Source organism: Cuculus canorus, chromosome 21, assembly GCF_017976375.1.
Source record: "Cuculus canorus isolate bCucCan1 chromosome 21, bCucCan1.pri, whole genome shotgun sequence".
NCBI classification, from domain to species: Eukaryota; Metazoa; Chordata; class Aves; order Cuculiformes; family Cuculidae; genus Cuculus; species Cuculus canorus.
Window position 1 is genome coordinate 1,038,481 of NC_071421.1, and position 15,692 is coordinate 1,054,172.

Sequence of the window (15,692 nt, forward strand, 5' to 3'; positions counted from 1 at the left end):
CCACTGCCCAGCTCCTCCCTGCAGCCATCTGCCCTCCGCCACGTCTCCCATTGCCACCCTGACCACCAGCCCACCCTCCAGGGAATGCAGAGAGGTCAGCAGAGCATGTGGAGAAGGAGTACAGGCGCACTCCCAGGGATCTGCTATGTGCAGGCATTCCCAGTTCAGGATGAGGAGGATGCAGGTACTGACTGCAGCTCTACAGGAGCCCAAACGCAGCCAAGATGCAGCCAGAGCTGTGCTGCTCGGCTCTGCTGCAGTCAGACCTTGTCCCAGCTGCAATTTTGCCTTAGTTTAAGCAGATTAGCAGAAAGGAAGAAAGTTACTGTAACTTAACCTCTTCCATCGGCAGCAAAGGCATTGGCAGTGGGAGTATAGGTGGCTGATCCTGCCTTGATTTTTCCAGAACGTGATGTTGCTGCTATAGCGAGGAGGCCAGAGTGGTGCTTGGAGCATGTTCCCAGTCAGGGGTGCGAACCCCTTCCAGCGTGCAGTGCAGCTGGGGCAGAGGATGGGGAGGAAGCCTTCTTCCCCAGAGCGGGCTTGACAGCTTTGATTTGCTATCTGCCTGTCTTGTTGAGCGGTAGGAGTGGACGAGAAGCACTGGTTCACACAGATCTGTTCCCCACTGTGTCAGGGAGAGTTTGAGTGATACCTGCCTGTCACATCCCCATTTCACCTCATTTTCTGCAAGCTGGGGTGGGACAGAAGCTCAGGAGGCTGAGCTGCATGCATGCATGTCGACACCTGGGCAGCCACAGAGCCCATCACCTGCACCTTCAATTTGGGAGGAGCTCTGGGTTGCTCTGATGTTTTGGAAAGGGCTTTCTAGAAGCTAAGAATCCTCCTAAGCTAGACAGTGCCCTGTAGCAGGGAGGGGCGTGTAGTTGCCTGCGTGACAGTTCTGCCACCTAGCAGAGCACCCATAGACGTGAGCCACATCCCTGCAGATGAGTAGAAACCTGCTGTCTTCGTGTCCTGCCTCTCCCAGTGCTCTGCAAAGGGAAGGTCACCACCCCAGCCTATTTTAGCTGTGCGTGCCCCATCCTGCAAGGGAGGGTAGCGCTTCTCCTCACATCTCTGTGCTGGGATTTGGCCACAGCGCTCACTAGCCCTGCCAGGGCTGAAGGACCCACTGCGCTGCCCATAAAAAGTAGTTTCTTCTGCCTCCAGGCAGACACCAGGGTGTGCCTGGGGTGGGACAATTGCTTCTCCGGGCTCTGCTGGCCACAACATGCCCATACATTTTTTTTTTTAATGTACACTTTTATATATACATCAAGTTAGAGCTGATTGTAATGCTGGGCCTGTAGCCCCTAACGCTTGCAGGCTATGCCAGCAGGACAGCTGGAGGCCTGGGTTTCCCCTTCTCCATGCACACCCTGCTGCCCAAGTGCCCCGAGGCTGACTCAGATGCCGTACGTGTCCGTTCAGCTGTGGGCTGAGGTGGGAGCATCCTGAAGAACCAGCCTGAGACCTGCTTGCAGGTCTGCCCTGGAAAGGCTCCTCACTTGGGGCTGTGGACCAAAAGCTGCCTTCCCCCAGCACTGCTGCTCTCTCTCTCTCTCCTGTCCTGGGATGCCCTTCCACCCCAGGAACACTGGTAGTCCTGACCTAGGAGAGCTTTGCAGAGTTGCTGGCATTATTAGGTTCACCCTGGCTAAGCAAAAACTTGCAAACGTGTCTTGCTGCCTTGAGGAAACTCAACCCTGAGAACCTTGAGGCTTCCTGCTGATGCTGGGCAGTTTCCTCGGCTTGGGCATTGTGGAGAGTGAAGAGCTGTTGCTGTTGAGCAGGGCTGTCCCCTGTCCTGGAGCGGGGTGGGAGGGAAGGGTCTCCTCTGCTGTCCTGCGCTTATCGCATGCTCCCCTTTCTTCCCGCATCTAAGTCCCGAAGCGCTGGACTATCCTGCGGAGCCCAGGTGAGTCTGTGCCAGGCTTTCAGCTCTTGTGTCTTGTGCTCTGCTGTTGCTGCCTCAGCATGTCTCTGTCTGTGTTCTGTGTGTCCACCCCCTGGGCTTTTTATTGATAAGGGATACAGCTCTGCAGGTGATGAGGAAGCCGTGTCCTTCCTGCATAGGAAGAGTAGTTCCTGTGCAGCTCCAGACCCTCACTCCTGAGGGACCAAATAGACAGCAAATAGGGTGAGATGAGAGGCTGAGTTACCTGAACAACACAGCCCTTGTCCAGACCTCTGGTACGCGGTGTCCCTTGGGAATAAAAAGCTGTCTGTGTTGTCCATGTTGTCTGGTCCATGTTCGCCCATGTGTCAGCGGTGTGTTTCAGAGCATCCCAGGAGAGTGGATAGTGACTCCATATGGCAAAGTCACCTCTTGCCAAGACCTTTTTGTCCCTTCCAGAAGGGACTGAGCGAAGATTGGGATGCTAGTCCATGGGAATCCTGTCCTTCCTTCCTTCCTCCCTTGGGAAAAGACACCACATCTAGGAGAAAGAAGGCTTTGCTGCCTCTTTGGACAGTCTCCATCCCCTCAAACTGCAGGGTGCTCATCTTCTCACACTCCCCGGTCGTCGCTTCCCGTTGGGTTTTGGGCTTTGGTCAAGCAGAGGCAGTGGTAGAACAAATGCCTTCAAGGCTGCTGGCTGAGTGGTGATGGAATGGGGAGTGGTCGTCCACAGGCACCTCGTCTCTTCTTCCGCTTTGCCCACCTGCCAGCAGGATGGTGAAATGGTATTGACCCCAGGTCAGATGCTGCCCGCAGCCCTCCTGATCTGGCCGACAGAGCCCTCTTTATTGGGACCTCTCCCAACTCAAAGGCAGCTCTGTGGGGGAAACCCTTCTGCTGGCCAGACTGGGGCCATCCCAGTCCTATTCACCAGCCTGGCACTATTCAGTGCAGCAGGTAGGGACGGAGACCTCGTGCACGGCCTGATGCCGAAGGCTGGCTGAAGGTTATCCTCAGCAGGTGAGCTAGTTGACTAGAGAAGGCTGCTCCAAGGAGCTGACTACTTGCTTTTGTAGCCATGGTTTTAACTCTGCTCTGTCTTCCTCCCTGCTCCCATCTCCTCGTGCAGCGAGAAGGCGTTGCAATCAAACCACTTTGAACTAAACATCAAAACAGAAGCCACTCAAGGGCTGATCCTGTGGAGCGGGAAGGGGTTGGAGCGATCGGACTACATCGCCCTGGCCATAGTGGATGGCTTCGTCCAAATGACCTACGACCTGGGCTCCAAACCAGTCGTCCTACGATCCACGGTCCCCGTCAACACCAACCAGTGGATTCATATCAAAGCGTACAGGTGTGAAAGAGAGCAGGACCGTGGCAGATTATTTTGGGATGGGCAAGCTGTGAACTTGGGAGTCTGAGTCATGACTGTGGCTCCATGCCCTGTGCTCCCCAAGGGTCACTGCTCTTCCTGGATAATAATAGAGGAGAGGCATGTGGGCAGTGCTGCGCTGGAGGGGTGCGTGTTGTGGCACGCCTGGAAATGTCAAAGGGGCAGGCTCAAGGAGGTACGAAAGGTCCGTGCCTTTTATTTTAGCTGGCTGAGGGTTTGACATTCTGTTCGTGTTGAGCCCGAGCCGTCCCTTTTATTTTTATTGATGGTGGGAGTGGTGAGTGGATCATGCGGCTGGCATGCCAGGGATTTCTGCTGGTGGGGCTGGGGGGCGTGAGAGGAAGCTGTGGCCACTGGCAAAGCTGGTGGTGGGGCTGTGGGATGCCCAGGGGATGCTGGAGGGGATAGGTTGCCACCAGCTGCGTGGCGTCGCATCAAGGATCACTCTGTGCTATGCAGTCTGAGGGAGAGCTCTGCTCACCACTCTTCTCCAAGTGGAGAAGGACTGATCATAGAATATTGAAATGAACCAAAAATTGGTTCTGGTGTGGAATAATTACCAGCTTCCTTTCGTAGTTCCATCTTTTTGTGCTTAATAAATATATTTCTGTTGGGCAGAAAACATGTTACTGAATATTCATTTTGTAGCGATGCAAAGGAACCTAATGAAGTAAAGAAAGTGTAGGGTTTTGTGTCTTAGGAGGAACAACCCCACGCTCGGGTACAGGTTAGGGGTTGACCAGCTGGAAAGCAACTGTGTGGAGAAAGACCTGGGAGTTTGGGTAGAAAACAAGTTGATGACGAGCCAGGAATGTGCTCTCATGGACAAGAAGGCCAATGGTGTCATAGCATCAAATGGTGCCCCATGTCTGGATCTAGAGAAAAGCAAAGGGCAGCTCTAGATTTTCCTCTAAGGTTGCTGATCATCTTCTATCTCTTCTTCTGGGAGCAGGGTACAGAGAGAAGGTTCCCTTCAAGTTGGCAACGAAGCCCCCATCGCTGGCTCTTCTCCGCTTGGTGCGACACAGCTAGACACAGACGGGGCCCTGTGGCTGGGTAAGTCAGCGTGGAAAGGGTGAACCTCCTCTGCACGTGGGCCTTGGAGTTGGGGCACTGATGCTCCCTCATTTCTTTCAGTGCAACATCTTTGCCTCCCTGGTGGCTTTGACCTAAAAATGCCCCCTGCTTGTTCTCTGCTTATTGGGGCAGGATGCTAGTGACAGCTGAGGGTCAAAGGGTTGGCTTTACCAGATCCCAGTCCTTTTCATGCCGCCGTGGCCGCTGAAGAGAGGTGTTAGCTGGCCTGTGGCTCTGGAACCCCTGCTACCAATGGCATGGAGCACCTTCTCCGTCTTCAAACAGGGCGTGTGCCTTCCCATTGAATTCCCTCATGCATGGGAACCTCTGTTAGCTCACAGGCTTCCCAAACATCACTTCCTTGGGTAACTCTGGTTCCCAAAGGCAAAATAGCTGAATTGAGAGTCTATTCTGTTTGGAAATATGTAAATACCCAGATTTTAGATGTTGCGTTATTTGCTTAACCTAGAATAAAGCAGACCTGCCAGAACATGCCTGTGTGTGCAGCAGAATCGGTTCCATTTGTGTACATGTGGGTATTTTGATCCTGCAAACAGAGTTTGGCCCATTGCATCCCTCTTGCACTGCCTGTGGCAGGTCTGTCAGCACAGCCAGAAGATGGATTTGTCCTACAACAGCTCAGAATCAGCAAGAAATTCACCCACAAGGGCAGGATAATTGTGCTTGAATAGTACCAGTACTAACCTGAGCCAAGAGGATAGTAAAGTCTGTTTTGGAGCCTGAAGGGATGAAAGAAGGATGCCCACTGGATAGGGGATGCTGTAGGTCCTGGGCTTTGTTTGTCTCCTGAGGAACTTGCCAGGCTCGGTTCTCCATCTTTAAGTTTAGGAGTGGGCTCCTCCTCAGGCAGGTCTGTACAGTCCTAGCATTCAGGATTGCAAGGGGGCCACAGAAATCAAGTGTTTGTCTGGGAATATCATCTGTAATGAACAAAGAATTGGATATTCTTCATGCTTTTTGGAAGCATCTATTCTTATCTTCCTAGCTTGAGTGTGTAGCTTCAGGTTCAACCTGGCTTACAAAGAGTCCATATTCAAAAGAGCGGAGATTGAGATGAGACCTTAGGAAGAAATGTTTTCCTTTGAGGGTGGGGAGGCCCTGGCCCAGGTTGCCCAGAGCAGTGGTGGCTGCCCCATCCCTGGAGGTGTCCAAGGCCAGGTCGGATGGGGCTTGGAACCCCTGATCCAGTGGGAGGTGTCCCTGCTTGTGACAAGCGGTTGGAACTTGGTGGGCTTTACGATTCTTTCCAACCCAAACCACTCTGTGATTCTGTGGACCAGCACAGAGGTTCTCCTCCAGCGCCTCCGTGGGTGACACTGCCTGAGGGCTGGCTGCTGGCCTGCACAGCCGTGTGTCCGTTGCCTTCCCACCCAACCTTCTGCTCTCTCTCTCTTGCAGGGGGAATGGAGAAGCTGAGCGTGGCTCACAAGCTGCCCAAAGCCTACAGCACCGGCTTTATTGGCTGCATAAGGGACGTGATTGTCGACCGCCAAGAACTGCATCTGGTGGAGGACGCTTTAAACAACCCCACGATATTACACTGCTCAGCCAAATAGACCCCCAGGGACCCTTCCTTCTCCTTCCCTCCCTCCTGCCTATTGCTGTAATTATTTTCTATTTTTGTAAACTTATTGCTTTTTATATTTTGGGGGGAGGGGGGAAAGGGAGGGGAGGAAACACCTTTTCTTTTGGGTTATCTGTTCGGTTGCAGTCTATCCAGGTCAGTCAGACTCTAAGCAAACAGCAGCAACAAAGAACAAACCTTGAACCAAGTCTCCAAGAAGTGACAGAAGAACTTCCCCATTGCACCTGCATTGTAAATCTTATTTGTACTTGAAGCTTCTTTTTTGGGTTCTTTTTCCCACTCCTTACTTGTGTTCTTGGATTGTTGTTCACGCCCGTGGGGGAAAGGATGCTGGTGCTGGCAAGACGTGTGGCCTTTGTGGATTCACTGCCTTCCCATCTCGGGCCTGGCCCCACGGCCCGCTCTGCGAGTGCCACCTGAGCAGGGAAGTGGCCATCAGAGAAAAGCAGGAATTACCACTCTGGCTCTGCCAAGCCTTCTCCTGGCCCTGTGTTCACCCTGGCTCCCTCCTCCCTTTCTTCCTCTCACTATAATTTATGTGTGTAAGAATCTCAAGTGCTTTTCTCCTTTATGCTCTGTTAAAATCAGGGATGCCATGCACTGGAAGAGAGACCGAGGTCTGCTCTGAGCAGGCAGAAAAGCATTGCTCGTTGGTTGTCTTATGACTGTTTGCTGGACTGAGAGGTGCTGGGGGGGAAACGTTGATTTCTGTTGGCTCTCCTCCTCCTCCTCCTCTTGGACATGTGCAGAAGCAGCTGTGAAACCTCATTTCCACACTTTGTGTTTATCCAGACGTGTCTTTAACCACCTGCTTGCCCTGGCTGCTCTTCCCCAGAGCTTCTGTGTACCAAGCGTTGCCCTCCCGTGCACCAGTGAGAACTTGCAGCACATCTTCAAGAGCTGGAAGTGCTCCTCTTCTTCCAGTGCTGTCAAATGGGCTGTGAGGGCACGGGGACTTGGGTCCCTTTTCACTTTAAAAAACATCTGTTAGATGTTTTCTTCCATGACCTGTGTCCATTTTCCAGCCTCGGGGCATGACTTGCCCTCTGTCTACCATGAGGGTGCTTGCAGCTGGCCAGCGTGTGAATCTCTGTCGAGCTGCTATCAGAGCCTCTCCCATGAAGAGCAATCGGTGTTTTACCTTTGACTTCAAGTTTTTGCAATGCCCAGTGCAATGCAGGGTCTTCCACACCTTGATCAAAGCTTCTCGGGATGCTGCGAGCCCAGCGGCGATAGCTTCAACTGAGACGGGACTGGGACGTGAGTCAGCTGTCAAGGCAGTAGTGTTTGGGAGGAGGGGTTTTTTTAAGTATTTTCTTCCTCCTTGCTAATCTTGAAAGGAAAAATACTGTGGTGCCAGTTACAAAGCCAGTATGTGTGTTTCTGAATGAATGTGTGTGTTTGCGAGTGTCTGTCAACCAGCGCACATTTGCATGCGAACACTTGAATCCCTGTTGACGAACTAATGGATTTGCATTTCGTGTTCCTTCTCCACGGAAAGAATGTACTGATGCTGTCTAGCATCTCTGTCCCTTTCCACCATGGGGACACAACTGTCCCTTTCCCACCCTGAGGTGGCAGCTGGGTAAAACCTGCTTTATGGAGGGGTTCCAGGCCAGGTTGGATGGGCCTTGGGCAGCCTGATCCAGTGGGAGGTGTCCCTGCCCATGGCAGGAGGGTTGGAACTGGACGATCTTTAAGGTTCCTTCCAACCCAAACTATTCTATGATTCTATGGAGTGCAGGGAATGAATCTGAAGGGTCTTGCCAGGTATCAAGTGTTCCTTAGTAACCCAGGGTGCCATGATTTTGCAGTTTAGCCCTCAATTTCTGGCACTCCCTTTACGAAGTAGTGCGCCCCTTAAAAATATTGGTTCTTGGCACTGAATTTTGAGCCGTGAAAAATCAAATTACTCTTCTCAGGGTGAGCTCTGAACACAGATGCAACAAAGGGGAAGAAGGCAGTGTAAAATCACTTGGGTTGCTTTTTTCTTTCTTTTTTTTTAGTTAAAATAAATCTGTCCCCCCCCCCTTGCCCATCTCTGCCTTATCGATTGACATTCCTCTAAAAATCCAGTGGTTCGATATTTCACGGGGGGCTGTGCCCGCCGTGGGATGCAGCCTCCGGAGTGTGCGTGCGCGTGGCTGTGTGTGTGGCAATACCACATTTTAAGTGGCTACTGTATATAAATTGTGGTTCCGGGGTGGGGGGAGTACCGTGTCTGTGTCGTGAAAGGGATGAACTGCTGTATTTTGAGGTGTAGATAGCCAGAGGCTCACTAGAACTGTGGGATGGGAGGGATGCGAAACCCTCAATCTGTGTTTTGAGAACGCTGAGTCCTACCTGGGCAACGCAGCTGAGACCGAGGGTTGAATGTGCCGACTCCAGCAGCAGAGGGGCAAGCACAGAGGAAGCTGCTAATCTCCTAGGATGCCACTGAAATGAAGCCAGGGTCACTGCAAAAAAAAAAACCCAAACAAAAACTCTGTCTGCTTTTGCTGGGGCTTGGAAATGCCTTAAAACAGGACCTTGCGTCCTCGTTGTCAAGCATCTTGAACCAAGGTCCGATTCAGCAGTGCTCCCTAGGGGCTGTGCACTTAACTTCGGCTTTATTTTTAATAGCATTTATAACATGTATGTTAAAAAAAAAACAAAAACAAAGACATTGAGGTTTTTTTTTATTTTCTGAGGTTTTTTTGCTTTTTTTTTTTTTTTAAAAAAAAAAAGAAGATGTCCATGTGGCTTCATTTATAGGGTAAATTAATGACCATTGTGAACTGCTGTATGAATTCTGAAGGGCAATGCACAGTAGAGGAGCAGCATGATATAACCATTACTAACTTGTGTCTTTCGTCAATCACCATGAAATAAAGTTTGAAAACTATTAAATATGTTTTTAAGGGGCCTGTTGCTTTTTTTTATTCTTTTGGTACTGTGTGCCTCATGCTTGCTCACTGGTTTGTCCGTCTCCTGGGCAGATATGAGTCCAGAGGAGGCCATAAAGATGATCCGAGGGCTGAAGCAGCTCCGCTATGAGGACAGGCTGAGAGAGTTGCGGTTCAGCCTGGAGAAGAGAAGGCTCCAAGGAGACCTTAGAGCAGCTTCCAGGACTGAAAGGGGCACCAGAGAAGCCGGGGAGGGGCTCTGGATCAAGGAGTGCAGGGAGAGGATGAGGGAAATGGTTTTAAGGTGAAAGAGGGGAGATTGAGATGAGATTTTAGGAAGAAATGTTCTTCCTAAACATTTTGGTTTAGGAAGGGTGAGGCAGGTGAGGATGGGCAGGCCCTGGCCCAGGGTGCCCAGAGCAGTGGGGGCTGCCCCATCCCTGGAGGGGTTCCAGGCCAGGTTGGATGGGGCTTGGAGCCCCTGATCCAGTGGGAGGTGTCCCTGCCTGTGGCAGGGGATGGAACTAAGTAATCTTTTAAGGTTCCTTGCAAACCATTCTATGATTCTGTGTGAAGTAAAGCAGAATGTCCCTCTCTATTTCCCTTAGAACCAGTGGCTCATGCAGGTACCTGCTGTATCTTCTAAATGCAGCCTCTTTGTGAATGCCAGCCTCAATCCTATCCACCCAGTGCTTGTAGGAGGAAGACTTCCTGTGTCTTTATTTCTCTTCCTCTGTAGCCATCTGATCGCACTCTGATGGGTTTCACCTATTCAAGTATCCACCAGCTTCTCCTCCTTTGCCATGCATGCTTTTATCATTTCTTCTTAGGTAGCATTTTCAGAAGAGGCTTTGTACCCATTGCCATCACACCATATCAACGAGACTGAAGTAATGCTTCTGCGACCTGCTCCTCACTGACGGCAGCAGTTTCCCCTGGGTTTTGTCCTCTGGAAAGTCAACAGCAAGCATGCATGCAGGGTGAGAGGTGGGTGCTGGTCCAAGTGACAGCTGACAGGACAAGGGGGAACAGCCTCAAGCTGCACCAGGGGAGGTTCAGATTGGACATTAGGAAAAGATTTTTCACCGAAAGGGTCATCAGGCATAGGAACAGCCACCCAGGGAGGTGGTTGAATCACCGTCCCTAGAGGGATTTAAAAGATAAGTAGATGAGGTACTTGAGGATATGTTTTGGTGGCAGATAGGTATGGTTGGACTCGATCTCAGGGGTCTTTTCCAACCTGGTGATTCTATGATGTGGTTTGAGATGTACCAGCATCTAAGCTTCTGCCCAAAACAGGTCTTCCTAATGGGGCCTTTCCACCTGGGCAGAGCCCCAGCGCTCTGATCTCTGCAGCTTCATCTTTCTGCGAGAAGGTGAGAGGGGGAGAATTTTGTTTAATCAGGAGCTCATGTTCATCAAAGAGGTGTGAAGCGAGAAATGAATGTGAGTTTCTTGCCATTTGTGACAGCTAATTAAGGAAAGCGAGTCACTGGTCTCCAGCAATGATGCCTGTTGGATTGCTGTCTGCACCAGCTCCATCAGAACCAGCTTTTCAAGGGACAAGGAGACGCCGAAGACTCACAATGGGGAACAATGAGGCCAGTGTTTGCACAGCCACAGGGGTTGCGCAACTCACAACCGGGGCCACGTTTTGCTCAAGATCAGCCTCCTGGTGCAGCATCATCTTGACAATGACCTTATTATGCCACGACAGGCAAGGACTTGCAAAGTCAGTACCTCTTTCACAGGCGTTCTGCCAGCTCGCTGCAAAGCAGTAGGACAAAAAGCTGTCGTTGTCTTAGCCAGAAGGAAAAGCTGAGCTCTGGCAGCTGGATTTCTTTTTTACAACAGACTGGAAAAACCTATTGTGAGGGGAAAGAGGAAAGAAAGAAGGATGGGGGCACGCTTGGGCAGGCAGCAAGCGTGATGCAAGGGAATGGCCTGGCCGTGCTTTCTAGCAGCCCTTGCTCAGGAACACCCCATGCGTGCACCAAGCCTGCTTGCCCAGTCCACTCTGCTGGGGAGCAAAGGCAACCAGGTGGTATCTTCAAGAAGAAGAGGGCAGGTGGGGCTGGATGGTCCCACCCACCCTCAGGTCGCTCTGGCACCCCGAGGCTCTGGGAATGGCTAACGCCAACAGCCTCTTTGAGCCTCTCCTACGTCGAGGAGCTCCCTTCTTCTTAAACCACTGAGCTGAGGCTTCAGCAGGAGGGTGAGGGAGCTGATGAGGGGACCCTGGGGAAGCAAAGGGCGGTGGGTGTGCTGCTTTGGCGATCACGTGAATGGTCTCGCAGGGCTGTCCCAGGGGATTTTGGTGTGGTGGCTCACCTACAGCTGCTCACTCTGAGCGCTTGGCTGGTTAGTGTGAAGGACAGACTGATTAGCTTGCTGTTCCTGAGGTGCTGCTGCTCGCCGGGCTGGTGGGGCTTGTCCTGCTGGTGTGGCAGAGCAGACCCAGATCTCTGCTGAGAGTTATTCGTGGCCCATGTCCCTTTGCCCTTAGCCTGGGGCAGTGGCTGTTGATAGATCTGGACTCCTCAGCTCCGTGGCTGCTTGGCCTCATTTTGTAGCATGTAGCAGGAGCTGTGGATTTCTTTCTCCGCTCTGCTGCTGACACAGCCTGTGCGCTGGGCTGGTCGCTCCCACTGCCTGCCCGGTGCTCTCCTCGCCTGCCAAAGCATAGTAATGATCCATTATCCTGCTCTGTAATGCACCTCCGTGTCTCTGGCTGAGAAGATGTGATTATTCAGAGAGAAAAGGAGCTGCAATACTTGTAAGCAGACAACTTGGCTCACGAGCACGATCCTTCTGGCTCTTCATCAAAGGAGCCTGTCACAGCGTCTACAGTTCAGGGCTATTTAGATGCCCTGAATTTAGGAGTTTATGGAGCTCCTGCAGCTGCGGCTGGGAGTGAAAACATCTTCCCAATGCTGAGCACACGTGGTGGTGCTGCGCTGCCTCCGCTGCCGCCTCTCAGGTGGGTCCAACCTGAGGGTGCTGGACGCTTCTTAGCAAATATGTCCCGGCCTCGTGTGGACCTGAGGGAATGGGACCCATTTACAGCTTCTGGCCAAAGTGCACCTGAGGGAATTCCAGCGGACTGGAATCCCAGTCGCTCCCTCTGCATTCCCAGCACCAGCTATGTGATGTGGCCGTGTCCTGGTCCTCAGCCATCCCTTTCCAGCCTGCAAAGGAAAGAGCAAGCGTGTGAATCTGTGCTCATATCAATGAACAGCCCAGGAGGAAAGGATGAGGGACTCTGAGCAGCACTGCGCGCTCTCCTGGATGACTGACGCAGCTGAAATGGGATCTCGATAGCTTTCACTGTGGACATAAGGGCATCTGGGAGCGTTGTTCCCAGAACTTCACGTCTTCAGAGGCACTCCCTGCGGAGAGTCTGGTGACTTAACCCAGAGATCAGCCTGGACAGAAAGGCTCCTGAGGAGCTTTCTCCTCAGTCTCCTGTTCCATGTGACTGCTTCTCCCCTCTAGCAGTACCCACGGGCTGGAGCACCTCCCGTATGAAAACAGGCTGTGAGAGCTGGAGTTGTTCAGCCTGGAGAAGGCTCTGGGAAGAACTTAGAGCAGCTTCCAGTACTGAAAGGGGCTCCAGGAAAGCTGGGGAGGGGCTCTTGATCGGGGAGTGCAGGGACGGGATGAGGGGCGGTGGTTTTCATCTGAAAGAGGGGAGATTGAGATGAGATCTTAGGGAGAACTATTTTCCTTTGAGGGTGGAGAGGCCCTGGAGATGGCTGCCCCATCCCTGGAGGGGTTCCAGGCCAGGTTGGATGGGGCTTGGAGCCCCTGATCCAGTGGGAGGTGTCCCTGCCCATGGCAGGGGGTGGAACTGGATGGGCTTTAAGGTCTTTTCCAACCCAAACCATTCTATAATTCTATGATTTGTTCTTAACTAAGAGGCTGAGCCCCTCACTGACCTTGAGCATTGCCCTGAGACAGGGTCTCGTTTCCTTCCCCGCACACAGAAGTCTCAGTTGGGTCTCTCACAATGAAGTCTCAGTGCTCTAAAAGAAGGTCTCATTAACTAAGAGCCCCGATGGCAGGGTGAAGAGGAAGGAAAGGACAGGGGTCATTGTTATCAGGGTTGCTATTTGGCCTCTGTGGTTCTCGTTGCCCCATGAGCAATCCAGCGGCACGCAGGAAAGCTATGCAACCCGCCAGTCATCCTCAGTGAGAAACGAGCTGGCTCTTGCTGCCAGCTCTCTGGGTATTCCCCGAATAGACATGGAATTCGCTGAGTCTTATTATAGTTATAAAACTGCTATTTTTGTCACTACGGGTAGACTCGGGGCCGGGGGGGGGGTTGCTCATTGGCTGTATCCTGGCTTTTTCTCTTTCCCTTGGACAGCTGGCTTTGTTTTCTCACCCAGCATTCATGAAAGGTGCCAGATTCAGGGCATTTCTTTGGGTTAATTTCTGTCTTTTATGTGAAGCAACATGTATTTCACATGGCTTTATCAAAGGCTTCTGAATTTACACGTCAGATGGCAAAATGTGCTCTATTTGAATCAGGCGTGCAGCGTGCTTATAGCACACCTGACCCCAGCTTACCCTGGAGGAAGATTTGGCTGTCACCATCCCTGTCTCACCACGGACGTTGGGGGAGAGCAAAGAACCCACCCTGGGGACATTGTCCTCTCCCAACTCCAAAGCGGCCCCTGCGCTGGGGGTGTTTGGGGGTGACGGCAAACGTGGCTGAGCTTCGCCAGATGGACACCTGCTCAGACTCAGCCGCCAGTGGGGTGGCTCTCAGGGCTTTGTGAACTCCAAAGCCTCGTGGAGGGCTGTGAAGGTGACAATGAGGGGACTGCAGCCTCTCTCTTACAAAGAAATGCTGAGAGGCCTGGGTCTGTTCAGCCTGGGGAGGGACTGCTGGAGGGGATCTTATCAACACTTAGGAATATCTGATGGGGGGGAGGTGCTAGAAGGATGGGTCCAGAACCTTCATAGAATCATGGAATGGTTTGGGTTGGAAAAGACCTTAAAGCCCATCCAGTCCCACCCCCTGCCATGGGCAGGGACACCTCCCACTGGATCAGGGGCTCCATCCAACCTGGCCTGGAACCCCTCCAGGGATGGGGCAGCCACCACTGCTCTGGGCACCCTGGGCCAGGGCCTCACCACCCTCACAGCAAAACATTTCTCCCCAAGATCTCAGCTCAGTCTCCCCTCTTTCAGCTCTAAACCATTCCCCCTCATCCCATCGCTGCCCTCCCCGATCCAGAGCCCCTCCCCAGCTTTCCTGGCGCCCCTTTCAGCCCTGGAAGCTGCTCCGAGGTCTCTGCAGAACCTCCTCTTCTCCAGGCGGAGCACCCCCCGCTCTCCCAGCCCTTCCGGCGGGGCCCACGGACAGGGACGGCAGCGCTGGGAGTTCCCCCTGAACGCGAGGAAGAACTTCTGTGCCGAGGGGCGATGGAGCTCCGGCACAGGCGGTGGAGGCCCCGTCCCCGCAGGGGTTTACGGAGGGGGTGCTCGGGGATCTGCTTTAGCAGTGGGAGGTGGAGATGCACTGGGTGATCTCCAAGGTTTTTTCCAACCCAGCAACGCGATGAAATCGCTGCTCCCGCCGGGATGCGGGGATGGAGCATCCCGAGGGTGGGGCGGGGAGGGCGGGAGGGGCGGGGAGAGGGCGGGGATTCCCTCTCGTCACAGGGAGGGGTTTCCCCGGCAGCCCCGGGGCAGCCGCCCCGCCGGGGCAGTGCGCTGCGAGCCGCGCCGAGCCATGACCTCCCGCAGGTAAGGGCCGAGCGGCACCGCCGCAGCACCGGGCAGCCGTGGCCACAGGGCAGCCTCCTGCTCCCCTCCTGCTCCCCTCCTGCTCCCCTCCTGCTCCCCTCCAGCTCCCCTCCTGCTGCCCTCCTGCTCCCCTCCTGCTGCCCTCCTGCTCCCCTCCTGCTCCCCTCCTGCTGCCCTCCTGCTCCCCTCCTGCCCCCCTCCTGCAGCCCTCCAGCTCCCCTCCAGCTCCCCTCCAGCTCCCCTCCAGCTCCCCTCCTGCTCCCCTCCTGCTCCCCTCCAGCTCCCCTTCTGCTCCCCTCCTGCTCCACCGCCGGCCGCTGCCTTCCCCCTTCCCCTGGTCCCTTTCTCCTTCCCCAGCATAAATCTCTTCCCCCTGCCCCAGCCCTGGCCCTTTCCTCCTGCCCCAGCCTTGGTCCCTGCCCCAGCCTTGGTCCCTGCCCCAGCCTTGGTCCCTGCCCCAGCCTTGGTCCCTTCCCCAGCATTTCCCCCTGCCCCAGCCTTGGCCCCAGCATTTCCCCCTTGCCCTGCCTTCCCCCTTCCCCTGCTCCCTTCCCCTGCCTTCCTCCTTCCCCAGCATTAACATCTTCTCCCTTCCCCAGCCCTGTCCCCTTCCCCCTTCCCCAGCATTTCCCCCTGCCCCAGCATTTCCCCCTTCCCCAGCCTTGCCCCCTGCCCCACGGGCCGGTTCAGGTCCCCCCGTGCCCCCTTTGTAGGAGAAGCCCTCTCCTTTAAAGCATCTCATCCTAACAGGCTCCATAACCTGTGCCGGAGATGCTGAAGGGGGTGACAGAATGGGACAGAGCTTTAAAACTTCCTTGAAGTCGTAACCCCTGCCCTGCCACCTCGTGCGAGCCCTGTCCTGACCTTGGCCCCCGCCCCACCGCTGGGTTGAGTCGCCCCATGCCCTTTTTGCAGGAGAAACCCTCCACCTTAACGCATCTCGTCCTAGCAAGCTCTGTAATCTCTGCCAGAGATGCTAAAGAGGGAATGCCAAAACAGGACTAAGCTTCAAAACTTGCTTGAAATATCTTTGTGGGCTGCGAGCTGAGAAAAAGATAAGTTTGGTGCATC

The 15,692-nt window shown here is 53.6% G+C and overlaps 2 protein-coding genes across 6 annotated transcripts in view; both read left to right on the forward strand.

The window, feature by feature from the left end:
- The window catches only part of AGRN (agrin), a 118,922-nt gene extending 110,286 nt beyond the window's left edge, over positions 1-8,636 (forward strand). For all 5 annotated transcript variants that reach the window (XM_054085681.1, XM_054085682.1, XM_054085683.1 and 2 more), the window contains 3 exons: positions 3,033-3,257; positions 4,249-4,352; positions 5,793-8,636. In XM_054085681.1, the coding sequence (XP_053941656.1) occupies positions 3,033-3,257; positions 4,249-4,352; positions 5,793-5,950 (487 nt within the window). In that variant the 3' untranslated portion in view covers positions 5,951-8,636. The remainder of the gene's footprint in view (positions 1-3,032; positions 3,258-4,248; positions 4,353-5,792) is intronic.
- Positions 8,637-14,530: 5,894 nt separating this feature from the next.
- LOC104055615 (tyrosine-protein phosphatase non-receptor type 11) overlaps positions 14,531-15,692 on the forward strand; it is a 51,407-nt gene continuing 50,245 nt past the window's right edge. Inside the window, exon 1 of the mRNA XM_054085866.1 lies at positions 14,531-14,621. Within this exon, the coding sequence (XP_053941841.1) occupies positions 14,608-14,621 (14 nt within the window). The 5' untranslated portion in view covers positions 14,531-14,607. The remainder of the gene's footprint in view (positions 14,622-15,692) is intronic.